The sequence below is a fragment of the Nicotiana attenuata genome, unplaced genomic scaffold, assembly GCF_001879085.1.
Source record: "Nicotiana attenuata strain UT unplaced genomic scaffold, NIATTr2, whole genome shotgun sequence".
Classification (NCBI taxonomy): Eukaryota; Viridiplantae; Streptophyta; class Magnoliopsida; order Solanales; family Solanaceae; genus Nicotiana; species Nicotiana attenuata.
This window is the reverse complement of record NW_017690489.1, coordinates 3139-5716: the sequence shown is the minus strand read 5'-3', so window position 1 is coordinate 5716 and position 2578 is coordinate 3139. Positions and strand designations below refer to the sequence as shown.

The 2578-nt window shown below is 46.8% G+C and overlaps 1 protein-coding gene across 1 annotated transcript; it reads left to right on the top strand.

Moving 5' to 3' along the window:
* Positions 1–145: 145 nt before the first annotated feature.
* LOC109222463 (RNA-directed DNA polymerase homolog) lies at positions 146–733 on the top strand. The gene is made up of 2 exons (XM_019386823.1): positions 146–406; positions 491–733. The coding sequence occupies exons 1-2, from the start codon at positions 146–148 to the stop codon at positions 731–733; spliced, it is 504 nt and encodes a 167-aa protein (XP_019242368.1).
* Positions 734–2578: the final 1845 nt, after the last annotated feature.

Genomic DNA, 2578 nt, shown 5'->3' with positions numbered 1-2578 from the left:
GCTTAGGAAACAATTGAAAGGGTTGCTGGATGCTGGTCACATTCGCCCATCAAAGGCACCTTTCGACGCACCAGTATTGTTCTAGAAGAAGAAGGATGGATCGTTGCGCTTATGCATAGACTATCCAGCACTTAATAAGGTCACAATGAAGAATAAGTTCCCGATCCTGCACATTAATGACTTGTTCGATAGACTTGGGAAAGGCAAGTACTTTACCAAGGTGGATCTTCGCAAGGGCTACTACCAGGTTCGCATTGCAGAAGGGGATGAGCCGAAGGCAGAATGTGTGACGAGATATGGAGCCTTTGAATGTTTGGTGATGCCTTTCGGCTTAATCAATGCACCGGCCACATTTTGCACCTTTATGAAAAAGATTTTCCATCCCTATCTTGATCAGTCCGTGGTGGTCTACCTAGACGACATAGTCATCTACAAAAACACCTACGAGGAGTACATGGATCACTTAAGGAAGGTTTTCTAAGTCTTGTAGGAGAACGAGCTATACATCAAGAGAGCGAAATGCGAGTTTGCACAATCAAAGGTGCACTTCTTATGCCACGTCATTAGCAATGGCGAGCTACGGATGGACGAGGCTAAGGTACGTGCTATCCAGGAGCTGGAGGCACCTATAAAGGTAACTGAGTTGGGATCTTTCCTTGGCCTTGTTAACTACTATCGTCGGTTCATCAGTGGCTACTCAGCAAAGGCCGCACCATTGACTGAGTTGCTATAGAAGGACACGCCATGGATTTGGATGGAGCATTGTCAAAAGGCGTTTGAAGGCCTTAAGGCAGCTATAATGGGGCAGCCCATCTTAGCTTTACCTGTCTTTGACATGACATTTGAGGTTCATACAGATGCCTCGGACTTTTCCATTGGGGTTGTCCTGATGCAGGATAAGCATCCCATAGCTGTTGAGAGCTGCAAGTTAAATAAGACGGAGCGGCGTTACACAGTGCGGAAGAAGGAGATGACTGCCATTGTGCATTGCCTTCGTACATGGCGACATTGTTTGTTGGGGTCGAGGTTCGTGGTCAAGACCAACAATGTAGCTACGAGCTACTTTTAGACGCAGAAAAAGCTTACACAAAAACAGGCTAAGTGGCAGGATTTCTTTGCCGAGTTTGATTATATGCTGGAGTATAAGCTGGGCAAAGGTAACGTTGTAGCCGATGCCTTGAGCCGGAAAGCCGAGCTTGCTGCAATCACTTCAGCAAGTTGGGACATTCATGAGGCTATAAAAGAAGGCGTGCAGCATGATCAACAGCCAAACAACTTATCGAGTTAGCCAATCAGGGCAATACGAGGCATTTTTGGTTCGAAGACGGCCTACTGGTTACCACGGGTCGGCGGGTCTACGTGCCTATGTTTGGAGAAATTAGACAGCGGATCATAATGGAGAGTCATGACACAATGTGGGCTGGTCATCCAGGCCAACGTCGCACTAGGGCCTTGGTTGAGTCAGTCTACTATTGGCCACGCATGCGAGATAACATAGAGTGTTATGTGCAGACTTATCTTGTCTGTCAACAGGAAAAGGTTGAGCAACAACAACCCGGAGGACTTTTGGAGCCACTACCAGTTGTAGAGCATCCATAGGAAAGAGTGAGTATGGACTTTATCACTTGCCTACCGAAGTCCGACGGTTATAGTACTATTATAATGGTCGAGGATAGATTTTCCAAATATGCCACCTGCATGCCCGCCTCACCAGGTTGCACTGCCAAGGAAGCCACCAAGCTATTCTTTAAGAGCTTGGTGAAGTATTGGGGCTTACCAAGGCATATTATTAGTGATCGAGACCCCCGTTTTACTGGAAACTTTTGGAGAGAGTTATTCGACATACTTAGCATGGAACTGCACTTCTCCACTAGTTTCCACCCACAGACAGATGGACAAACAGAACGGATCAATGCCTTACTAGAATACCACTTGAGGCATTATGTAAGCGCACATCATAAAGATTTGGCAAGGCTCCTAGACATCGCAATTCTCTTATAACTTGCAGCGGAGTGAGTCCACGGGGCGGACACCATTTGAGCTAGCCACAGGCCAACAACCACAAACTCCACATTCATTACCAGCCGCATTCGAGGGAAAGAGTTTGGGAGCTTATCATATGGCCAAAGGATGGAAGGAGCAGCTTGACACTGCTAAGTCCAACTTGGATAAGGCAGATTAGAAGATGAAGAAGTTTGCGGACCATAAGCAGCGTTCCACGGACTATAGATTTGGGGACATGGTCATGTTGACGTTTAAGCCAAGACAATTCAAGGAACTACATGGCATGCATCAGAATCTGATTCGCAAGTATGAGGGGCCATTTAAGATCGTCGCCAAGATAGGCAAGATCTCATACAAGCTTAACATGCCATCATATCTTAAGATCTACCCTGTCTTCCATGATAGCATGCTTAAGCAATATCGTGAAGATAAGGATGATCCGAGTAGGGGCCAATCAAGTCGAGCGCCTATTACTATCACCGCCTCGCATGATCGGGAGATTGAGGCTATCATGGATTACCAGGCCAGGCGAAAACAAGGGCAAAAAGCCACCGCTCTGTTCCTCGTCCATTGG

What these genes read in the sequence shown, in the direction of transcription:
- LOC109222463 (XM_019386823.1), top strand. Translation starts at nt 146, where the DNA reads ATGAAGAATAAGTTCCCGATCCTGCACATTAATGACTTGTTCGATAGA. An exon ending in ATCTTGATCAGTCCGTGGTG is followed by an intron (nt 407 to 490) that starts GTCTACCTAGAC and finishes TAAGTCTTGTAG; the next exon opens with GAGAACGAGCTATACATCAA.